The sequence below is a fragment of the Macaca thibetana genome, chromosome 9, assembly GCF_024542745.1.
Source record: "Macaca thibetana thibetana isolate TM-01 chromosome 9, ASM2454274v1, whole genome shotgun sequence".
In the NCBI taxonomy this organism is placed as follows: domain Eukaryota; kingdom Metazoa; phylum Chordata; class Mammalia; order Primates; family Cercopithecidae; genus Macaca; species Macaca thibetana.
The window spans coordinates 43,523,783-43,546,068 of NC_065586.1; the positions used below are offsets into that span (position 1 = coordinate 43,523,783).

Sequence of the window (22,286 nt, forward strand, 5' to 3'; positions counted from 1 at the left end):
GGTTTCAAATGAGGGCTTGGGGAAGGGGGAACAGGGAAGAGGAGTGGCAAAAAGACAAGTGTGGGAAAGGGGAAACACATGCAGCAACCTGAAATCAGGTGTGTTGCTCTGCCACCCGAAGGCTGGCTGGGGTGGGAGGGAGGATGCCTGCCCAGGGAGGATGGCATTGTCTCAGGCCAGTGGAGAACATAGTGCCTAAGGCTCCAAGGCTGAACTAGAGACAGCAGCTGGAGCTGGGACTTGAGGGGCTTGGAGTAGGAATTCAGCCCCACCCTAAGGCAAAATCACTGGGCTCAAAGCTATCAGAAGTGGAAGCTGGGATGAAGAGAGGCCCTGAAAGGAAAGATAGTGCCTAGCCTGGCCCAGGGATTTGGAAGTTTAGCGCTTAGCATTCCCTTGGCACCCTGAGGCCCATCTCAGCCCCTCCAGGCCCTTCTGGGATCCTCAGCAAGCTGGGGGCGGGGCTGTAGCCTGGGCCTCGTGCCAGTAGAGGACAGGGCTGGGGCCAGGCAAATGCTAGGGGCCAGTCTCAGTCAGGACTGTTCTGCAAGCAAGGGCATGTGGGTGGGGAAAGCAGGGTTGAGATAGGACTCCAAAAGTCACTCACAGACTCCTCCTCACTGCTGGGAGTTTTTGCTGCCATGTTATGGGGGACCTTTTCCAGGATGGGTGTCTTGGTGAGTCCTGATCCAGGGATGCAGAGTGTGGACCTGGGGACCAAGAAGTGAGAAGCATCAACACAGCAGCCACATAGACCTATCACAAACCCTCCACCTCCCACCAACAGACCCCTACCCCAGCTCCATGAGGAGGCCAGAGCCTGACAGTTGTATATAGGGGTCTCATTGTAGGCCTGGCCCCAGTCTCGAGTTCCAGCTGTGTGTGCTGACCACAGTGTTCTCTCTGGGCCCCCATATGGGAGACAGTGGTTCCTAAAGTGAGGGTCTGCTCTCATGGGGCTGTTGCCACCCAAGGCCAGCTGACCACCCCAGGGCAATCCAAATCCACCAGGGGTTGCTGGCGGAGTGCTGGTTTTGTTCCTGCCTGGAATCCAATAGATAAGTGCTTTGCTGATCAAGCTCTCTCTTTCCCACTAGCTTCTGAAGGGTAAGACCATACCTACTGTGCTCAGGGCTTCATCTCTGGGGCCTGGCCACATCTCTGGTGTGGAGTAGGGTGAATTTCCTCAGTTGGTTGACTGAGGGAAACAAATGCATGTGTGGGTGAATGGAGGCCTTTAAGGCCCTGTGCTCCAGGATGCATCTGGGCTAATTGGGAGCCTAGCCTGTGGCCAGGGCAGGGAGACTCTGGGCCTGCTGGAGGGACTGTGACCTAGGCAGTCTCGGGTCTGCAGGCTGCCAGTGTAGATGCCATGGGAGTGCCCAGGGAGGTATGTAGGGAGGCAGGGCAGCCAGGGCCCCTAGGGGTCACCAGCCTTAGTCTGGGGAGAGGCAGATTAATTTTGAAGGTACAGTAGAAGTGAGCCAGGCCAAGAGGGCAAAGACTGTTATTATTAGGCTGTGGGTCACAATTGCTATCCTCTGAGATCCCCCTGAACCTAAGCCTCCACAGGCACATACTGATGTTTTCCACCAGCCCACACTCTATTCTCTCTCAAGTCTAAAGCTGATGTTTAGCTCATTTCCTCACCCCTCTCCCCGCCCAACACCACCCCTACCCAGAGGCAAGCATGGTCCACGTATGGGCACATGGCAGGGTTGTTGCCAGGAACAGAGAGTCGAGAAAGATGGATGAACCAGGCCCAAAGATGGAGAAGCCTGGGGCTGCCTTGCAGTGCTGGGCAAAGAATGTAAAGCCCTTGCTGGCACAGTGCAGGGACACTCTCGACTGGCTGGTTCCCAGGCCTCCCAGTGCTGTGGGTTCATAGGGGCTGCCCCCAACTGCAAAGTGAAAGAGGTGGCATCCTGGTGAGCATTCACCAGAGCATGGCAGTCTTTTGAGGGGACAGCAAGGACAAGGTCAGGTTGGAAAAGGACCTGCAGACAATGCAGCCAATGCCTCCTTTTGCTCTGGCCCGGACCCTCCCACCCCCACATTTGGGAGACACTAGTCAGGCCTCAGGGACCTTGAGCTTGAAGAAGAGGGCAGAGCTGGGTGGGATGGTTTCCTGGTGGTCCCACCTGCCAGCTCCTCTTCCTGCATCACTACTGGGCGGATGCCTAGAGGGTGTATGTGTGAATATGTCTGTCTGTCTGTTTTGTGCCTCGCACCCATGATCCTGCCAGCCTGGCTTTCCAAGGGCTGCCTGCTCTGCCCGGAAGGTCCAACCCCAGTCTGGCCGGTCATCACAGGCTGTCATCGGCTATGTCCTGGCTCAGACTTGCCACCAGCGGCTGATCCTTCTTCCCCACCCTCTGCTCCCGGGAGAGGCGGTTGCGAACCAGCAATTCAGGCGAGTTGGGTCAGACCCGCGGACCCTCCAACTAGACACAGAAAGTGCTTAGCAGATGCTGGGCCAAGTGAAGTGAGAACATGCGCTTGGAGTCCCGAAGCCCTGATGGTCAAGCCTCCCCAAGACCAGGCAAAGAAGCAGTGCAATCCTGCAGCTTCCCAGCTGACCCCCGACGGCCGCTGCTGCGCAGGACTCGGAGGACTCCACGAGTCCTTGGGCCTCTCGGCCCCGATGCTGTCCCTGGATAGAGCCCCCGACCGCCGCCCTTGCTCCCGGCACCGCGCTCCGCCAGCCCAGCCCAGCCCTGCTTCTCACCTGCTCTCCTCGGCTCTGCTGCCTTGGCCGCCGCTGCACCGCACCACTCAGGAGTGTGGGCGGGGGTGTGAGCCGGAAGGGGTGGGGGGCGTGTCGCAGCGCGAGGGTGGGGGCTGCCGCCTGGGTTCTGGGCAGGGCCTCCGATGTCGCCCAGGTCCCCGCGGCCACCCGACTGGAGAAAGCAAGCTGGCCGCACTTCTCTCCTTCCTCTTGTTCCTCCTCCCTCCTCTCTCTTGCATTTCCTCCCTCCCCCAAGACCCCCTTCTTCTCTCTTCTTCGCGGTCCTCAGTCCCCCATCCCTTCCCCTGCTTCCCGCCCAGGGATCCCAGCTCCCGGCCCCCAGAATCTACCTGGAGGGCTTCCTGGAGGAACTAGAGCAACAAATTTAGGCTCTAGAAGGGGTCCAGAACACTGTCCCGCCCACGACCCCTGCCCCTAGCTCACCATTCCCCAGTCACCGCACTTCCCCAACCCCATTATTCTAGCCCTGGGGTGCTGCTGCTCAGAGTCCTGGAGAGGGTTGGGTCTGAGGAAGTCTCTGCTCTCTGCCCTCCTCTCCCCACCATCCAGACCAGTCTCAAACCCTACTACACCGTCTTTCAAAATAATAAGAAGAAACAATAACTGGGTTCAATGTTCATGCAGGACTTCCCTTTCTGTTACCATCCAATTCCTGCTGGCTCTATGGGTGGGGAGCAGAGGTGGGTGCTACAGACTTGGGACAATTCTAATGGCAGACATGGGAATGCTTAAGGACTGCGGCAGGAGGCAGACTTTCCTTTCAGACCAAAGCATCCCCCACCCCAGATAGAGACCCCCACACACAAACAGCACAGACAGACTGACAAAGGCAGACTCCGCCCAGGCACACACAGCCCGACTGGCAGATCGAGGACAGACATGCGCACAACAGCAGAGCAGACCCCCACAGAGGCAGCAAACACACAGGCGACCCTGACCTGCAGCATCTTCACGCTGGGATGGGAAGACTCTGCCTCCATCATCAGACTACGGTCTTCGGAACAGGGAGTGTTGCGCAAACGCTGGCCTGAGGCTCTCAGGGCTGGGACTAAGGATGGGAAACTTTCCTGACAGTCCTGGGCCGCTGCTCCCACTCAGGATAGGGTGGCAGTGGGGGTTGGCACCAGGTCGCACACTCGCATCTCTCCCTTCAAGACTCAGACCCTCAGAACTGACAGGGACACAGCAAACACCGACCATGGCTCCCCAACTCCTCCTAGGACAGAGCCTAGTTCTCTAATAAACACACACATATCACATCATACACACATTTCCAGAGGTCAGACTCTAAAAGATGGGCCGTTTTTCTTCCTCTGCTGGAATGCTCGGCTCCTACTTCTTTCTCAAAGCCTGAACGGGGCGGGGATTCTGGTCTGAAGGGAAGCTCAGCCCAGGCGCCTCAGAGTTCTGTGGCTGGTTTGAGGCGTGTCCTCAAAGGGCGGGGCCTGGCGTGCCCAGCTGGAGCGGGTCCTCAGGCTACTCCGGGCGGCACCCCCGGGCTCTGCGCTGGGCCTGGAAAGGAGGATCTGTCCTGGGCCCACGGGAGCGTGGTGCTCCTTGGTGATCGTGGGTGACAGCCTTTGTTGGGTTTGCTTCCTTCCTATTCCCTTTTCCAGGTAGAAAAAGAGCTACAGGCACCTGCTTGTTAGTTTGGCTCAGGCCTGGTTTGGGACTTGGAGACGCAGTTCACCCTCCCCTCTGCTCTGGCCCTGCCCCCCACCACGCACCCCCCACCAGTAAAGAGACTCGGCCTCCTGGGACAGACACGGTTTATTGATTTGGGCGGAGGCACCGCGGTGCAGCGGCCCAAGTTTGGCACTGAGAGCAATGGAAGGAAGGACAGACAGATGCAGGCTCTACACAGGGGAGCCGCAGATGGGGACTCGGGGTCCTCATCACCTCTGCAAGGAGCGCGATGGCTTCGCTTGCCTGGGTGCTCCAAGCCCCACTGGACAAGAGAGAAAGGGATATGGAATGGGTCACAGGGAGGGGATTCGGGCAGAAGTCAAGGTTGAGGAGGGGTTGGGGTACTGGCTGGAGGAGGTGGACCCTGAGCCAGAGCTGGCCCGTGGGCTTGCAGAGCAGCCGCCTTGACCCAAGGCGGGTGGGTGGGCTGGAGGAGGAGTGGGGATGCTAGCTGCGGGTGTAGTGGTAATTGTAGTCGTCCTCGCACTCGTCAAAAGGGCCAGGCGGGCTGCGAGGCTCGCCGTCCTGGCCAGACACAGGACGCTCACGCAGTCGCACCGCATCGTACAGACCTTGCGGTGGCTCATCAAGCAGCACATCGCGCTCGGACCGGGAGCGCGTCAGGAGACCCACGTTGCGGAGCAGCAGCAAAACGGGAGCATAGAGCAGGTTGGCCAGACCCATGCCAAGGCTGAGCTGCTCAAAGCCCAGCGAGTGCACAATGTGGCCCGCCACTATGGGCCCGAGCGCGTAGGCCACAGAATAGGAGATGTCGGCGATGGCATAGACGCTGCCATACACTGAGACGTGGCGCACGTCCACCAAGAAGGCGAGCGTGGGCAGCAGTGCTGTGTCGACTAGGGCTATGCCAAAACAGAGGCCGCAGAGCGAGACCACTAGCGGCGCGAAGGAGCGGCAGGCGGGCACGATGCACGAGCTGGCGCCGATCACAGCCAGCCCTAGCGCGCCGTACAACCACTGCAGGTGTGGGTAGCGCGCCGCCAGGCGCACGGTGAGGTAGACGCCCAGCACATGAGGCACGAAGGCCGGCAGCCAGGCCATGCCCATCTCCCACTCGGAAGCCGCCATCGTATGCTTCATCCACGTGGCAATGGTGGGCTCTAGGAAGGCGAGGGGAATATTACAGGTGGTGAGCGCACCGGCCACCACGGCAATGTAGGGGTCCAGCATGAGGCGGTGGATGGGAGTGCCCACTGGCAGGTTGGCCCGAGCCCGTGCAGCCGCTGAGAAGGGTTTGGCCACCGCCAGCAGCAACAATGCGTCAAAGAACGACACGGCAGCTAGCACCAAGAAGGGCACGCGCTTGCCGGCGAACTCGTAGAGAATACCCCCGAAGGGCGGGGCCACCAGGCTTCCGAAGCTAATGAAGGCCAGAGCCACGCCCAGTGCACGACTGCGCTCCGGCTCCTCCGGGTACTTGTCGGCGATCATGGCTATGCCAGACGTGTCGGCGAAGGCTGAGCCTAGGCCCTGCAGGCTGCGCGCGGCGAACAGCGTGGCGTAGTCCTCGGCGAAGGCGAACATGACCGTAGAGGCGAACATGACGCCCAGGCCGATGAGCAGCGGCACGTCGTAGCTCATGCGGTCGATGAAGGGCCCGCTCAAGGGGTTCACTAGCAGCTGCAGGATGGCCTTGGAAGCAAACAGCACCCCGATCTTCACGTCTTCGCTCTCCGTAGGGTAGCGGGGCCGAAGGGCTGAGCCCGCTGGCCTCGCAGCCGTCGGGGACGCCGAGGTGTTGGCCGCGTAGGCGCTGGCATTGGCCGGAGTGGGCAGCGGCAGGGTGGGCTCCCACACCTCGGGGGTCCGGGTGGGGCCCTCTCCGCCCCCGCGCATGTGGGCGATGTAGTCGGGCACGATGGGCACGATGACCATGTACAGCATGTTGTCCAGTAACAGAGCCACGCACACGATGACCAGCAGCAGGCGCCTCTGCCGCCGGGGCTCCCGCAGCGCCGAGCCCACCGCCTCCGACAGCTTGGTGGCCGCCGCCCGGGCCTGGCCCGCAGGTTCCGCGGGTTCCATGCCCCCACCCCGATGCTCTTCCGAGGACGCCTCCGCCAGGGCCGAGCGCTGGCGTCCCGCAGTGCAGAGGCGAGGGCACGGTACTTCGGGGAGGCGGTCCTGGCCGAGCAGACCCCCCGTGCCTCAGGTGGCCGCGGGGCTCATGGCCCAGCGTCCCGGCAAAGGAAAGGACTCCGTCCGGCTAGGCGTTGCCGCTACTCTTAGCGGTTCCCGGGACCCGCGGCTGCTGGGCTCAGGGGCGGCCGGGAAGGCGGGCGCGACGAGGGGCCGGGGCCGGAGACTGGGCGCACTGTGCCCTGAGCGCTCCCAGAGCAGCCCCCACCGCGCTGAGAGGCCGCCCGAGCTGGCCGAGGGGCATGCTGTTGCCGCCCGCCCGGTTGCCCGCCCGTTAGCCCCGCCGCCAAGCTCCCCTCCCCTCGCGTCGGCTCTTGCCTCCTCCGCCGCCTCCTCTTTTTTTTTTCCCTTCCACTCGGGGCTGTGACGCGGCGAGTCCCAGCCCCCGAGTGGTGCCCGGGCCACTTGCGTCGCTCATGCTAATGCGACGTCGGCGGGGCGGGGGCCGGGGGCGGGGCGTGGCAGGACAGGGGTCCGCTCCCCAGATGCTCCAGGGCTGAAGGCCCAGGAAGGGGTCTCGGTGCGGAAGTCCTGAACCAGCCCCTGGGATGGGTGTTCCGCGCCCGGAGCCGACCCTCTGCCCTCCCCTTGCCCGCCCCCCGCCCGCGGTTCTAGGACCCGCGGGTCAGCGCCCACTCTTCTCCTCCTGGGGAGGGAGGCGCGGCAGCCTGTTCCTCGCGGCCCCTCGAGAGAGGCGGGAGCCGGAGGCTTGCGATCTCCGCCTCAGCCTGGACCTCGGCGCACAGCGGGCAGGAAGCCCCCGAGGTGAGCCGCCGCTGCGTCCATCTGTTCTCGCAGCTGGATTGTGGAGCGGCATCCGGACGAGCGCTGGACACGTACACCCCCAACCCTTTCTCCGACTCCGCCCCCTGGCCCCTTGCACACACACCCCGCCGGGAGGGGAGGGGAAGGCTTAGCAACTGCCTGGCCTGGCTCTGACCCACCGGCCCCTCAGCAGAATTTCTCTGCAGCGAATCCCGGCCGGGAGCTTGTGGGGACTGAGGGCAGAAGTTGCTTCGCCCCCACCCGGGGTCGCGAATATCAGCTTGGCCGCTGCCGCCCTCTCGCACTGCCTGGCCACACTCCCCCTGCCTGGAATCCCCCTTTCCGCTTTAGCGGTCGGGTCCCCCAGCTCCGCCTCTTCTCTCCCCGCCACCGCACCCCCTCCCCACTCTAGCTCCTCCCAGGCACTCTTCGCACCCGACTGAGCCCTCCCTCGGCTCCTGCCAGCCTCCGCCCCCTGTTCTGCACACTCCCCATCCCTCCTTTTCCAGAGCCTCCTCCAAGCCCCGGGTGGGCTCTGGAGTGACTGTGGCTGGGGTCCTCTCTTGGAACTGTAAGAAACCCTTCTTGGGTGCCGCGCCCACTCCCCGGAGAGCGCCCAGCCACTTCGCTGTCGTCAGAGGCTCCAGGGAGACTCACCTTCCTTCTGGGAGGGCCGCACCCCTTGAGGCACCCGTGCTCAGCTGGCAGGCCGAGCTGCCCAGGCTGTGCGCTGGGCCTGACGCGTCCCCAGAGCGGCGTTGACCCTGGATGGCACATGGAGGCCGTGTTCCAGTGGGCGGACTGGCGGGAGAGAGGCTCCAGGGTGGTTGAGGTTGGAGGTGGGGGTTGTGTTGTTGAGATTACAGTTTGCCTCTCTCTTCCAGGGTCAGAGGGGAGCCTTCTCATTTTTCTGGCCTCAAAAGCAAAGCAGCATTAGACGCAGATGCTTCTCCCATCGTGCCCCCCACCCCGCAGGAAGTGCCGCCATGCAGTGCAAAGAGTGTGGGCTTTCGAGGCAGACAACCAGGATGGCTCCCAGCTCTGTCATGTACTCATTAGAGTACCTGCAGGGAATTACTTTGCCTCTCTGTCCCTCAGTTACTTTCTTTGTAAAATGGAGTAATAATAGTACTTACTGCTAAGGTGGCCAGTCACACAGTTAAGAGCAGTATAAGGACTTCATATGTTGTTGTAGTGTGTAGAATATGTGGTTTATCCTCATTTTTCAGTTGTGGGTCTTGTGAAGAACAGATGAAAGACACGGCGGGGAGGGGCACTTGGCTAGCTGGCTGATCCCTCTGGTTAGGTGGGCATTGTGATTCCAGGCTCTGTCTGGGTTGGTGGAGGACCCAGAAGACATTGGAGTGTCTCCAGCTGTCCCTGAGATGGCTGTGGGATGAAGGGATGGGGACCACTGTGTCAGGGTGAGAGGGGGCAGCCTGGTCACCTGTTGCTCAATCCCTCCACCCACCCAGTCACCCTGGGAAAGGAGGAGAAACTCATCCACTGAAGGGCTGCTAGCACCTGCTCTGCAGTGGCTGAAGTGCCCGCTGTCTGAGGGAGGAAAAGAGTCCCAGTGTGGGCACAGGCCTGGCCCTGGATGACCTTGGACAAGTCACAGCCCCTCAGTGGGGCCCAGCCTCAGCCTCCGCCTGGTTCAGGTTGAGGTGAGAGCCCACTCACTGCAGCCCTTAGCAGAAGTGTGTGCTGCAGAAGGGCTCTTTGGGGGTGGGCTATTATTTTAAATTTTATTTGATAGCCTTTAGTCAGTACATGCACACTCTCCAGCGCATCCTAGTCTCGCCCCAGCTGACTTCACACACTTATGCCACTTGCTGGTTCTCTATTCATTTGAGTTTGAGACCTCTGGGCTCTTCTGACTCTCCCATTATGAGGCTCTTAAAGGGGCAGTCTCCCAGCCTACAAAACAATTATTATTTATGCACATGCTGTTTTCCCTGTCTGATTAAAGAGAGGAGGACTTGAAGGATACTTTTTTTTTTTTTTTTTTTTTTTTTTTTTTTTTTTTTTAATGTCTAGTGGCTGAAGAACAGAGGAATCTTAGAGGAGAGAAATTTTCCCAGGGCCTTCAAGGTGCAGACCACATCTCCAGCCCTCTGGCCCACATGGCTGTTCCTGAGCATGAAGCCAAGTTGTCTCAGGGCTTATGACTAGCTCTCCAGTCCTCAGTTCCTGTGTGGCAGGAGGCACACTCATTTATTACTTGCTTTGTGCCAGGAATATTATGTGTGCTGTTTACTCCATTCTCCCACAATCCTGGTGCAGTGTAGGTGCTATTCCTCTGGTCTTACCAGGTGAGGAAGCCGGGCATGGAGATGCTGGGTTGCTTGGTCAAGCTCCCAGCAACAGATCCTGGAATTAAACCCAGGCTGGGGGACCTGTTTTGTGGTCCTTACACTACTTCCCTATTCCCAGCACTGGGTTGTGCTCCTGCTGCTCCATCTCCAAGGTGGCCGCACACTGACAGTGTAGGGGTGAGGGGCAGATGAAGATCCATGGGAGGAGGAAGGTCCTGGGCTGGCTCCCTAAGGAGGCTCCAAAGACACTAAACTCCCTCATTCTCTAACTTCCAGATCAGAGGGCAGCCCCCCACCACCCCAATCCATCATGGCTCCAAATACTGGGGTGCCCGGGTTGCAGGGAGGCGAGAGGCCCCTGCAGCAAAAGGCTACGGAGGGTCTGAGCCGAGATACGAGCTGGCAAAAGCCTCCTCTCCCGGCCAGCTGCGGGGAGCTGTCCAGGGTTCTGGCCCCGGCCCCACTGCAACCAAGAAGCCTCACACGGAGACCCCGCCCCTCTGGCGTCCCCTTCATTCGAACGCTTGGTAAATTCCTTTCCCGACTCCTCTATCAGAGCATAACTTGCAGGCAACAGAGAACTTCCCATCCAATCCTGTAGGAGAAAATGGAAGCATTTTTCTCTCCTTTCTCAACCAGAAATAGCAGTTGTTAGGGCAGCATTCATATCTGGTGCTCAGTGAAAGTTGAATGAGCAGAGGAAGGAAAGAACGTGTTTACTAGACACACAGAAGAGCTTATAAGGCATCAGGCACCGTTCTAAGCATTTGATAAGCATTAACTCATTGAATTCTCTCACCAACCTTCATATTACTTTCTTATAGGCAAAGACTCTGAGGTAAAGTAATGCATTCCGTCAGAGAGCTCACAAGTGGTAAAGATGGGATTCACATGCAGGTGATTTAGTTCCAGCATCCTGCTCCCGGCCGCCATGTGGCCCTGCTGCAGGATGGCTAAAGACTGCGAGATAGCTCGCTTGAAAGTGTCTAGCCCAATGCTTGATACCTAGTAGGAGCTTAATTGTTATTATTTTGTATGGATCGGGACAAATTGGTGATTTCTAGCTGACAACCCTTCTTCTCATTTTATCCACAAGATACAACTGTGTCCACAGTCTGATGGACTAAAATTTCTTCCTTGCTGGATCAGTGCCATGTTGGGGGTGGGGGGCTTGCTGGGGACGGGGGAGTCCTGGTGTGTGGGAGTTTGGGAGGGGTGGAAGGATAGTCATGCTGCACCAGTGCCTGGGTGAGGTCTAGGGCGTATTTGGAGGTCTTGGGTGGGTTGTGGTGGGGGGGTGCTGCTGTGGAGGGAGGTGCCAGCCCAGCCTGGCCTCATTTCTGAGAAGGTCATGGGGCCATGTCAGTTCCAGGGCTTTGCCATTTGTTGCTTCCCTGAAACATCTGGTTCTAGAGAGGTGAAACCACTGTATTTCTGTGGAGAAGCAGGCTGGTGTTGGTTATGGCAGTGTGTGGGTGGGGCACCTGCTCCTGATTTATTATTTCTTTGTCTCTCTGGAAGCACTTAAGCACAGGCTTCATTCCAATCAAGCTCATGAGCCTCTCTGGATTCCAGCACTGGGGGCTGGGGGTGCAGTTTGCTCAGACCTCCATAACCTGTCCCCTGTGCACTGGCTCAGGCGGGCCTCAGGGCCTCAGCATCATTTAATTAATTTAGGCTTCCCCAGTCATATATTCTCAGATTCAAAGGAACAAAGTGGCCCGTGTCAGCCTTTCCCAGAAACCTGTGAGTCTGGTGGCTGGAAGCCAGAGGACTACGTGCCTGCCTGCCTGCCCTTGGCCAGCCTGTCCTCGGTGCCCAGACTTGCTTTGTGTACAACATAGCTGAGCTTCGATAGGGAAAGAGACTGCAGGTGCTGCTTTGTGAGTGGGCCCCACGGCTCCTCTCTACAGCTCCCAAGGGACAGGACCTTGCTCACTTGCTATTTTCTGGCTCCCTGACACTAACTATGAATCATTTGTTGAAAGCATGGCCTCCAAATCCCTTTGGTTTCTGTTCTCTCCACTTTCTTTCCATCTCAATCCAATTAATGTCTCAGATTCGTTTCCTTCCTACGTTGAGACCACTCCCTACCTGCCCCCAGCCCAGATCCTACATCTTCCCCCACACTGGGACAGTTAATCCCTTCACTTGTCTCTTGCCTCCCAACCCTGACAATCCACCCCTGCAGGGATGCCAAGCTTCTTTTCTCTGCAAAGTTTCAGGCAAGCTTCTAGCCTGTTCACAGACCTCTCAGGGTCCCCTGCTGCCTGGGACTGGAGTCAGCACCATCTCCCCACATGGTGGCCTTCCTTCCACAGTGTCTCCCACCCCTCCCATCTTCATCTTCCCTGACAGGCCCCTGGAGCTCCTACCTCCACACCTTTCAACCAGTGTTGCCTTGGTTCCTGCCCAGCTTTGCATCTCCTTGGTTGCCATATTCTTCCCTGATTCCTGATACATTGTGAACATGCCCCCATCCAAACAGATTTTCTACTCCTCTTCTGAAATGTGTCCCACACCATGTTGGAGGTGTTCCCCTATACCTCAGAGCCCCTTGCAGACAAGATCTGTATTCTGTTTGGTAGGCATTCTGTACAGCACTGGCCACAGCATTTTGCATGAGAACTGATGTGTCAGTGGTTTTTAAAATCCATCTCTACATTTATTAGAATGAAAATTAATCATGTAATTCATATATATATGTATTCTTTTCATAGAAATCAGAGCACCATGAAAGTTCTGAGTGGTGGCCACCTCTCAGATGCCACCACCCTTATTGTTTTGGTGTGTGTTTTCCAAACCTTTTCTAAATTTGTTTCCATACATACATATGAGCTCATATAAAATTTAACATAAGGGACATTATACTTAAACAAGTATATATTCACATAAATGTTGTTATATATGTATCATTCTGTATTTCTCTCCTTTTCCACTCAACATTATATCCACTTTAGCCTACATAGAAATAGTTGGATTTTCTCAGCTGCTGCTGCAGAGTATTTCTGGTTATGAACATGCCCCAGTGTTTTCAGCTGTCCGCTATGGATGGGCATTGGGTCAGGTCTGATTTCTAGGTGTTAAACAGTGTTGAGATGGATTTCCTTATGCTTGTATGGAGGTACTTCCCCAAGTGATACAAAAACAATGGGGACTGCTGGGTCAATTCTAACAGTCTCCACATTTTAAAGTTTAAATCTCCAAATGGTCCTATAAAGTGGCGGTATAAATGTATCTCCCTTGTCCTCCCACAAACAGCATATGGAAGTACAGATCCTCCTCCACTTATGATGGGGCTATGTCCTGATAAACCCACTGGAAGCTGAAAATATTGTTAAGTGGAAAATGCATTTAATACACCTAATGTATGGAACATCATTACACAAAGGGGTTGGGGTTAGCCTACCCTAAACATGCTCAAAAAGTTTCCATTAGCTAACAATTGGGCAAAATCATCTGGTCACAAATCATGGAGTATTGGGTGTTTTCCCTCATAATCGCATGGCTGACTGGGAGTTGTGGCTCATGGCCTCTGTCCCAGCATCTTGAGGGTATAGTACAGCATATCACTAGATGGGAAAATGTGAAAATTCAAAATCTGAAGTATGGTTGCTACTGAATGCATATCACTTTTGCACCACTGCAAAGCTGAAAAACCATGTCACACCACGTGTAAGCGGCGGATGTTTGTACACAATTCCCCATACTCATGCCAACACTTGGTCTTGTCTGTCTTTTTCCATTTTGTCAATCTAGCTTGAGAAAAAATGGTATTTATTATCATTTTAATCATTTAATTGTTTAATTGGCTGAGTACCTTTTTATATGTTTATTGGCCATTTGTATTTTCTCTTTTGAGAATTGCCTGTTACTTGTTTCTCTATTAGTCTTTTTCTCAACATTTTAAAATAGAATGTCTTTGCCCAAAATATTTACATTGTGGATGAAAATTATTGCTACTTTTTCACTAATAGATTCTATGGCTAATACTTCTTGGGCTGGATGAATTAGAGTGGATGTGAGGTTGCTGCATCAATTAAAACCCTTCAGAGCCTCTTCATCATCAATGGGAGAGTCCAGATTCTCAACATAAAAGATTCTCTATAATCTGTCCACCTCCATGCTCTCAATGTGATGCCTGGATTTGACTCCTGATTCCATCACCTTCTGTCTATCTAACCTTGAACAAATTTACTTTCATGCTCTGGGTCTAGGGTCTGTTAGTTAAAAAATCTTACAGAGTTGTCCCTTCTTTGCAAGTTTCTAACTCTGACCTTGTGCAAGTTACTTAACCTCTTCAAACCTTACTTACACATCTATAAAATGGGTGCATTGACAATACTTTGTAGGGTTTGGTATGAATGGAATGAGACTACTTGTAATGTAAGATAATCCTGTTGTAAATTATACCACTTCCTGCCTATGTGAATGACTCCTATTCATCTTTTATGATCTAATCGAGCTGTGTCCCACCCCCACCAACCCCTCTGTGTTATGACCATGCATCCACTACTGTACTCATCACACTGCATGGTGGGGATGTGTTCACATGGCGGTTTCCTCGCCCTGAGTGCAGCGCTGAGGGTAGGGGCTGAAGTGGCTAGGCTCACTGCCTGGTACAGAACACCCTGAATCAATAGCTGTGGAATGGAGGAACAAGCCTGTTTGTCAGTTTTGAAAAGAATTAGGGCTTTCTCATTACGTCAAAGTTCTACTGAGCTTGGAGTGGATGGAGGGACACTTAGAAGGAAGTTGAAGTATTCTTGACAAACACTCCAGACACACCCTGGGGAGACCAGAAAACAGCTACCCTGGTTGACTAGTTGGGTAGGCAGAACAGATGTTTAAGGGAAACTGCATTTTATAGTCAGTTGGCTTTGTTGGGAAAACCAAGGAGACAGATGAAGGCTGCCAGCCATCTCTCCTGAATTCCGAAGCTTGTCATGATTGGAAAGGTCAGCACTGATCAGCCAGGTCACTTTCTTTTTCAGACTGGAAAAGTGTAGGTTTGGTGCAGGGGTCTCCTAGGACACCAGGGCAGAGGGAGGGTGGGGTCGTGCACAGGGGACTGCCTCGGAAGGATGCCCATGGAGACACATGCTGTGCCTCTGCTCTATATCCCAGTGCCTGGCACACAGTGGCAGAGGAGGGCTCAGTGAAAATCCAGTGGACAAGCTTGTTTAGGAGCCAATTGTTCTGGATGGGTAGATAGCAACCATCTACCTTGTGTGCTTGGTTAATGAAGCCATGGGTTCAAAATCATCTATCCTGAAGTAAACAGGCACCTGCTGAGAGGGGCTCCTGGATGCAGACGGGGGAGACACAGGAGGAGGCCCCATCTAGTGGGAAGGCTGAGCCCTGAGGAGCATGCACACTGTGCTTGCATGGTCACTGCAGGCTGGGTCCAGAGAGGAGCAGCAGCGCCCGCAAAGTCCCCCAGTTTCAATGACGTGTGTCTTCCCAGGCTGTCAGTCACTGCCGTGTCTAGGCAAGTCTGATGTGAGAGAGAGAGGTCAGGAGATGTCGCAGTGCCAGACGCAGCGGAAGGCTTTTACTGTCATTAGCTTTCGCTCTCAGAACACCCCTGTGAGATCAGTCCTCTTCTGGGCCCCATTTTATCAATTGAAAATTGGCAGCACAGGCGGGTGAGTAATGTGCCGAGACACAGGCCGTCTGACTCACACTCATGAGTTCTTCATCCACTTGGCTGTGTGGCTTTGGTGCTTGGAGGTCTGAGGGGTTCCTCTGTGGCCTTCTCTTTCCATAATCCCTCCGACCTGTGTGCAGGGTCAATGCAGGTGTCCTCCCTTGGGTAAGGGGGACCTTTCAGCCCCAAGTACAGAGGGTTGGGCACCCTTTATCTCTTCTTTCTCCAGACATACTGACCTGGGTCCTTATGAGCTCTTGCTGGGGCTATTGCAGTAACCTGTTGGCAAATCCCCTCACCCAGTGTTGACATCAGCTCCTGATCCCCCAAACTGCTCCCTGAGTCAACCTTTACAAAGGTAGCTCCTCCCTGTAGTAGGAACTCATTAGATAGTTGTCTAATGGGTCGTTCTCCTGCTTTACATTCTCATTGCCTGGGGTCAAATGTACCAGTGCAGCTTGGCTTTTGAGGCCCTGGGTGTGTAGTCCGTGTACTCTCTGCCACACACAAGGGTGCCTTCCCAGGACACATGTGTCCTGCTGTCCTGGCCCCACTGCTGACTGTGTTTTCTTTCCCCCTTTCCCAGCAGAATGGGGTCCTCAACACAGGCGAGTGCTGGCCCCTGTGCACATGCCTCCACCCCGGCCTTGTCATGAAGGGCTATTGGCCTGTGTTGAATCCATCTCATATCTCCCAAGCCCAAACAATGGGACCTCAGGCAGAAAAACACCTGGAATGGTTTGCGCCACACATGCATACCAACCTCACTGCATGCTCTTTTATTCATTTATTTGTTAAATGCTGTTCACAACCCACTAATTTGGTTTTATAACCTGAAGCTCCTCACAACACCCTTATCATGTTCATACTATTATTCTCTCCCGTTTTATATGTGATGAAACTGACACAGAGAGATGAAGTAATTTACTGCACCACTAGGAAGTGACAGAGCCGGGATCTGAACCCAGGCAGGTGGCCCCAGAGCCTGTGTGCCGAGCCCCCATGAATGTAGCTTTAATGATTGATCAGGGCTCCAGGGGCTGGGTGACTCATAGCACAGGAGGCCATACTGAGTGGCTTCAGGGGTGGCTTCAAGCTCCTCCCCACCTTTGGGAAGTGGCGGCAGGAAGAAAGAGCTGGAGCACTTACCCTCCCTTCCAGGGTCCAGTCTCAGCTGCAGGTGGCTCTTCCCAGAGCCCTCCTCTCACCTCTGCAGGAGCCAGGGGACGGTGGGCTTGTGCTGAGGCGAGGGGTATTGGGATCGTTACCTCACTTGCGATTTGTGCTCAGGGGTGGGGCTGGGACCTGGACAGGAAGCTTGTCAGGGAGAGCAGGGAGGACACCAGAGCAGTATCCAGGAGGAATGGTGGTCACGTGGGCAGTCCTGGGGCACGAAGAGTGGGCTGCCAGGCAATGCAGCCCCATCATTACCTGCGATCACACTCCAACAGTGCGTCACACACATGGTCTGTGACCCTCTCAGATGTGTCATCACCGTGTCCCAGCACCCAGTGCCGTGCCTGACCCATGCAGAGGGAACATACCAAAGGTGGCTCTGTTTGGAGGGTCTCTCAGGAAGCTAAGTGACCAGAGTTCTTGATTCTCTCTTGTTGAGATACAGGATGTTAAAACACATCTGAGGGAGCTTGGTAGCCTACACAGTATCCACATGCAAGATGAGGTCTCCATGAGAGAAAAAGTCTGGGCTGTTGACATGAGAGCCTGAGACGACAAGATCCCAGACTCCTGGTGATGTCATGGAAGGAGCCTGGGGAAAAGGCCTACTTCGTGCTGGGAAGAACTGGCTCCTTGTGGACAGGTGTGACGGACATCCCTGACTGACCCTGACTCTGTCCCACTGGCCATATTGGTCAAGTTCTGCAGGAAGGCCTGACTCATGGCTGTCTGAGCAGAGGAGGGGTGTCCTCTGGATAGGCCTGGAGCTCCAGATACTGACATGGTAGGGTCTTGGAGACTTTGTAGCTAGAGATAGGAATTCAGGTGTAGCCTTCAGCTGTGTGCACCCCACAGGTGTGGGGGGATGTCTGTGGGGCTGGTCAACCAGGCACTCTAACCCAGTTGAAAACATGGTCTGCTTTGAGTGCCAAGAAGAATTACCAGAGCATTGTTTTCCCGGGTAATTAAGATGCTATTAATTAAACTGCATTTAAAGCTAGTTTCAAACTAATTCTTGATGACACATACATGTATCTTTCATAAAGGAGTGTGCTTATCTCCCCTGGGCTGTGAGGCCCCAGTGAGATGTGTTTGAGCATTGGTGGGCTCCATTCCCCGCCAGGCAGGCACAGAGTGGGTCATCCATGGTTTGTAAATGACCGAGTGATAAACGGGCAGGAGCCATTCCTCATTTGAACATCTCAGACGCCATCTGGATGCAGACTGCATGACCTGGGACATTCTTCTCATCTGACCCCAGATAAGGAGCAGATTCCAGACTCTCTGTGCAGTGTTTAGTCTGCATGGTGGTTGATCGACTCAGAAAGCCTCAGGCTGCCGGGCGCGGTGGCTCAAGCCTGTAATCCCAGCACTTTGGGAGGCCGAGACGGGCGGATCACGAGGTCAGGAGATCGAGACCATCCTGGCTAACACGGTGAAACCCCGTCTCTACTAAAAAATACAAAAAACTAGCCGGGCGCGGTGGCGGGCGCCTGTAGTCCCAACTACTCGGGAGGCTGAGGCAGGAGAATGGCGTGAACCCGGGAGGCGGAGCTTGCAGTGAGCTGAGATCCGGCCACTGCACTCCAGCCTGGGCGGCAGAGCGAGACTCTGTCTCAAAAAAAAAAAAAAAAAGAAAGCCTCAGGCCGGGCACAGTGGCTCATACCTGATCCCAGCACTTTGGGAGGCTGAAGGTGGGAGGATTACTTTCAGGCCAGGAGTTTGACACCAGCCTGGGCAACAAAGCAAGACCCCATCACTACAAAATCACCCAAGTGTGGTGGCATGTGCCTGTGGTCCCAGCTACTTGGGAGGCTGAGGTGGGAGGACCCCTTAAGCCCAGGAGGTGGAGGCTGCAGTGAGCTATGATCCCACTACTGCACTCCAGCCTAGGTGATAATGAGACCCTATCTCAAAGAAAGACTCTGTCCTTCCCCTGGTGGCTGGAGGGAGACAAGCTGGGCCAGGCCTGGCCCTGAGTAGCCTTGCTCAGCCATCTGTGGTGAGGGGTGGGGCCCACTGACCAGGCACTGGGGCCAGGTTATACCCACATGAAGACTTCCAGACAAGACCTCCTACTTGTGGCAGGAGGGAGAGGCTGGCCCAAGTTGTCCCCTCTCCTGTGTCAGACAGGCCCATCTTTAGAGCCCATTAGAAGGGATGTCAGAGAGGCACCTGGCCCAGGACTGAAGACATTTAGAAAAGAAGGGTGAGGAAGATGACTTTTTCCTGCACTGGCGGGGGGGGGGGGGGGCAGATCTAGGCCCCACCCCAGAGAGGCAGTTCAGGTCCAGATGGGAGACCAGGTGTGTGGAGGGCGACGTAGGACTGCAGAGCCCTGGGGACTGGAGGGAAAGTGTGCCAGGCCCAGGAAGTCACCTGCCTTCCCATGGCTAATGAAAGGGATCAAGCTGAGGGATCTGATATTTGGGCTTATCTTAAGGATACAGTCCCAGGTGTGTAATTACTGGTCCAAAAGGTAGAGGTAGAACAATTTTTATACCTCTTAGTGCAGAAAGCCAAATGTCATCTAAAACACGACGCCGGGCTTCACCTCACCTACTATGAATGGGGCCTCTTTAAGATAATCACTTTTAAAACACCAACAAGCTAAGGTGGGATCCTAGCCAACCTATTTAGTGACAGCCAGGTGATGGTTGGCAGTGCCGTCCCTCCCTCCCAGGCCCTCTCCTGCCCTCACCTTTCCCAGCGGCTCCTCAGCAGATCCCACTGTCCACCTCAGGTCCTTTGCCTAGGCCCTTCCTCTGCCTGGAAGGGAACCCATCTGCTCTCTCTTTCCCTCACCTCCCTGCCACCTGTCCTTGTTAATGAAGGCTTCCAGGATGGCCTTGTCTAAAACCCCAAACCAGCACTTCTAGCCACCTGGGCTGCTTTACTTTTTTTCCAGCACTTGTCCCCATCTGATGTGTGACATAGGTTATGGACTATGTTTACTCTCTGTAACCCCTCCCTGGAATGGATGCCACACGAGGGTACAAGTGGGGAGGTAAAAAAGTGGGGGTGGGTGAGAAAACAGAGCTGGATGTCAGCTGGAAAGAAGGGAGAGTCTGGCCATGTGGGCCCAGCACCTGCTGCTGGCTGGAGTGGGGCAGGGCCTGAGGACCCTGCAGGAGGATGAGAGAAGAGATGGGGATGCTTCCAGTGTCTGACTCTCTGCTGGTCTCAGGAAAGGGGAGAGGAGGGAGAAGTACGCCCACAGACCCACGCGTTAATGCAGAGGAGGTCTCTGGGTGTTCTCTGCCTCTACTGGAGCTGGGTAACCATCCACTCCATGATATGTAGCCAAGTCGGGATACATGGTCCCCTCTGATGGGGACCAGGAGGTGGCAGGTGCTGGCATTCAGAGGCCCTGGAGGGGCTATTGAATTAACCCAGAGGGAGGGCAGGAAAGGGATGATGTCCCCAGAGAGAGCCAGGATCCTGGCCAGGCACAGTGGCTCATGCCTTTAATCCCAGCACTTTAGGAGGCTGAGGTGGGCAGATCACTTGATGTCAGGAGGTTGAGGCTGTGATGTGCTATGATTGCGCCACTGTGCTCCAGTCTAGGTGACAGAGAGAGACCCCGTCTCCGAAAAACAAAAAGCAACAAAACAAAACAAACAAATACAGAAAAGGAGATCCAGGATCCAGGAAAGCACAGAGGTGGAGGGCACATTTGAGGAGGTGGGGAATAGAGGTGGGTGGCTGCTCACAGCAGCGGGAGCAGGAGGGAGTCGGCTGAGCCGGCTGCATGCAACTTTGAGAGGAAACCTGGACGGTGCTGGAGGGACACCTACTGTTGTTAGGACCTCACATCTGTAGAACCACAGAGGATGAGGTGCTGATAAACCTTTTTCTCTGAAATCTTAGACAGCCAGAGACTGAGCTGCTTGGAATCCTAAGTGAGAATGGGACCTCCCAGTCGTCTCTGGAGGACCCGAGTCAGGGGATCACTGTGGCTCAGAGAAACAGCCTCCATTTCCAACCCAGCTGCAGATCTCCAGGTAAGGGGCCTCAGACACAACCTTCCACACTGATCTTAACTTTGTAGCTTCCAGGGGCACAGGAGCCAAGGTCCGTCTCTCAGCAGAGCCCTTCCCTACAGCCCTGTTTTATGTAAATCTGCCCCTGTGCTCCGCCCTTCCCCCCATCCTGTAGTGGCCTGTCACTCCTCTTGGAGGATGCTCCATGCTCCCCGGTGTGCTGTGTGCAGTCTCTCTCATTGTATCAAGGTAACAAACCTGACCGTGTTGGGCTCTAATGGTGCCTTGCTGGGAGTCCTTATCAGATGCGCTTTGCTCTCCCTGGTTGACAGGAAGGCCCCACTATGGATGCAGTCTCAAAGTCCTTTCACAACTGCCATTGCACTGGTGAAGTCAGTGTGAAGAGTAGCTCCCTTTACAGATGGAGAAGAGGCTCCTAGATCTCTTGTAAGTGGGTGCTGGAGTCAAGCTGCAAAGCCCGGGAGACTCCCAGCTGCAACAGGCCACAGCAGGAGGGACCTGGGCCTGGGTCCCCTCTGCTACAGTCGAGTAGAACAGAAGTGACGGGCTGTAGCCAGGGCTTCACACCCACATCCACATTTCCAGCTTCTCTTGAAAAACAAGAAAGTCTGGTGCCTCTAGGCCCCATACCAGCCTGGTAGCAGCCCCACTGAGCCCTTTAGACCAGGCACACACCGTCCCATTTCTCATAGTCCCCATCCAGCTACTGGACTGGTTTCTGTGATTCTCCTGCATCCTGTAGCCATTTGAGTTTGTAATCTATGCTCCACAATGTTTCTGACAAAATGGGGGGCCCTTTCTGCTCCTAAACTGCGAGGCACAGGAAACTTACTGCTTCCTGAGGGAAGCGAAGGATGTCCATGTGCTGGGACCCTACCATGTGTGACTCACTGTGCTGGGCATTTACATGCTTGCTCATTTAGTGAACTGCGAGAAATGTAGGTTTGGCTTCATTTCACAGATTTGCAAACCGAGGCCTCAATAGCAATGGAGTCTTGGTGACATTTGGTGACTTGGGTGAACCCTGCAGAAAGTGATAGACTGAGACCGGGCCAGATCTGTTCTCCTCCACAGCCCATGCTCTGTCAGCTGCTGTATCCAGACTTCTGTTCTAAGGCTTTGGGGTCATGCCATCATCTCTTCACCTCCCTCCAGGCATCCCAGGTGGAACACCCTCATGGGTTGTGACTGAGGGTATCACTCAACCTTTTGTGGGAGGAACCAGGACAGAGCTGGTGGAGTAAGAGGGCCGGGTTTGGGTTTTTCCTCTAATTTATCGGCTAGGGACCCATGGAAAGAGAGCTCTGTGGTGCATAACGTTTGACCTCCAGTGCCGGGGCTGGGAGGAGCCAAGAGCCAGAAATGCAAACCCCATTCCCCAGGGTAGATTATGGGGAGGAGACCCAAGACCAACAGAAAACTAGCAGCTCCAGGGAATCAATGTGAGAAGCAAGAGGCAGGAAAGGAGACAGGTGGAGATGGCGGCCACAGTGCCCAGGCCAGCAGGACAGCTAGGGCAAGGGTGACCAGCCTCAGGGCTGTTCTTGCAGACACGGGGCTTAGACCCTGCCTGTCCCTGTTTCAGACTGGACTCAAGGTTGACTGCAGCAGGCACCTGAGTCTCACAGAGAGCTGCCTGTGTTTTGTTTCTTTCAAAAAAAGCAGTTTAGTGGCTAGGCAGAAACTGTTTGGTAAAATAAACATATAATCAACTCCTGGAGTAGCATGTGCTACTGTTGGAGAACATAACCCCGAGCTTGGCTGCAGGCTTTAACTC

The 22,286-nt window shown here is 55.1% G+C and overlaps 3 protein-coding genes across 4 annotated transcripts in view; all 3 read right to left on the bottom strand.

The window, feature by feature from the left end:
* The window catches only part of CHAT (choline O-acetyltransferase), a 59,623-nt gene extending 51,501 nt beyond the window's left edge, over window positions 1-8,122 (bottom strand). The window contains exons 1-2 of one of the 2 annotated variants that reach the window (XM_050805329.1): window positions 8,018-8,122; window positions 608-710 (exon numbers count right to left, since the gene is read on the bottom strand). In XM_050805329.1, the coding sequence (XP_050661286.1) occupies window positions 608-643 (36 nt within the window). In that variant the 5' untranslated portion in view covers window positions 644-710; window positions 8,018-8,122. Of the gene's footprint in view, window positions 1-607; window positions 711-4,018; window positions 4,125-8,017 lie in introns of those variants that run through there. The other variant, XM_050805328.1, reaches the window with a different exon arrangement.
* LOC126963224 (mitochondrial import inner membrane translocase subunit Tim23) overlaps window positions 1-22,286 on the bottom strand; it is a 901,060-nt gene that overhangs the window by 660,700 nt on the left and 218,074 nt on the right. The gene's annotated exons all lie outside the window — the stretch shown is intronic.
* SLC18A3 (solute carrier family 18 member A3) lies at window positions 4,502-6,914 on the bottom strand. The gene has a single exon (XM_050805350.1). It carries the CDS (start codon window positions 6,479-6,481, stop codon window positions 4,883-4,885), a length of 1,599 nt encoding a protein of 532 aa, XP_050661307.1. The 5' UTR covers window positions 6,482-6,914; the 3' UTR covers window positions 4,502-4,882.